The sequence below is a fragment of the Mesitornis unicolor genome, unplaced genomic scaffold, assembly GCF_000695765.1.
Source record: "Mesitornis unicolor isolate BGI_N332 unplaced genomic scaffold, ASM69576v1 scaffold7754, whole genome shotgun sequence".
NCBI lineage: Eukaryota > Metazoa > Chordata > Aves > Mesitornithiformes > Mesitornithidae > Mesitornis > Mesitornis unicolor.
In genome coordinates this window covers 27,227-28,140 of record NW_010181994.1, presented here as the reverse complement: position 1 = coordinate 28,140, position 914 = coordinate 27,227, and the positions used below count along the sequence as shown (strand labels likewise).

General features: G+C 52.1%; 1 protein-coding gene across 1 annotated transcript in view; it reads left to right on the top strand.

The window, feature by feature from the left end:
• SLC5A10 (solute carrier family 5 (sodium/sugar cotransporter), member 10) overlaps positions 1-914 on the top strand; it is a 35,938-nt gene that overhangs the window by 11,978 nt on the left and 23,046 nt on the right. Inside the window, 1 exon segment of the mRNA XM_010183611.1 lies at positions 645-850. Within this exon segment, the coding sequence (XP_010181913.1) occupies positions 645-850 (206 nt within the window).

Below are 914 nucleotides of genomic sequence, written 5' to 3'. Positions count from 1 at the left end.
GGGAGCCAAGGCAGCTGCTGAGGGCTCAGAGCATCGCTTGCTAGGGCTTGTCCATGGCACGTACTGCTCAGCGGGGCTAGGGCCTGGCCTTGGATACCATTTCCTAGGCAAAATACAGTGAAGAGGGTATTTTTTTCTTTTTTTTTTTTCTTATTTTTTGCACTGGTTGCTGGGTGTTTGGGGATGGAAACTCACATGGGGGTGCTGGGCAATTGCTCAGAGGGGTAGGAAACGTTTGGGCGGGGACCTTTAATGCCAAGGCACCTTGAGCCACAGTATATCAAGTCAAAGGCTATCTAATTTTGCATTTTAATAGTCCTATGCAAGTTTCCCCAGCTCGGTGGCTGGAGAGCTTTAATAAACAGATTGCTTTTACAGTACAAGGTCAAAAGAGAGGGGTCCCTTGGGGAGCCTTTGTCCCAGGACACGGGTCACCCTCTGAAGGGAGGTAATGGGACCTGCTGTGCAAAATGTTAACAGAAGAGTCTCTTAAATAAGTAGAAGAAAACACGATCACGAACGAGCCCTCCCGTTCTGGGCAGCACTTCTGAGCTAATGAGTTGGTGAGGGTTTTGCCAGCTGATCTCAGAGGTCACTGGCTTTTGCTTGACCCCAACCAGCTTCCCCTAACGATGCTTTTCCAGCTTTTAATGAGATCGGAGGCTACACCAACCTGGAAGAGGCCTATTTAAAAGCCGTGCCATCCAAGATCGTCCCCAACACTACCTGCCACCTGCCCAGAGCGGATGCAATGCACCTCTTCCGAGACCCGGTCTCTGGAGATCTGCCCTGGACCGGGATGACTTTCGGGCTGTCCATCATGGCCACGTGGTACTGGTGCACCGACCAGGTAAATGTAAACGAGATTCCCCTGCCCCCTGTAACGCGGCGTCGCCTGGGGTCCAGGCACGCTC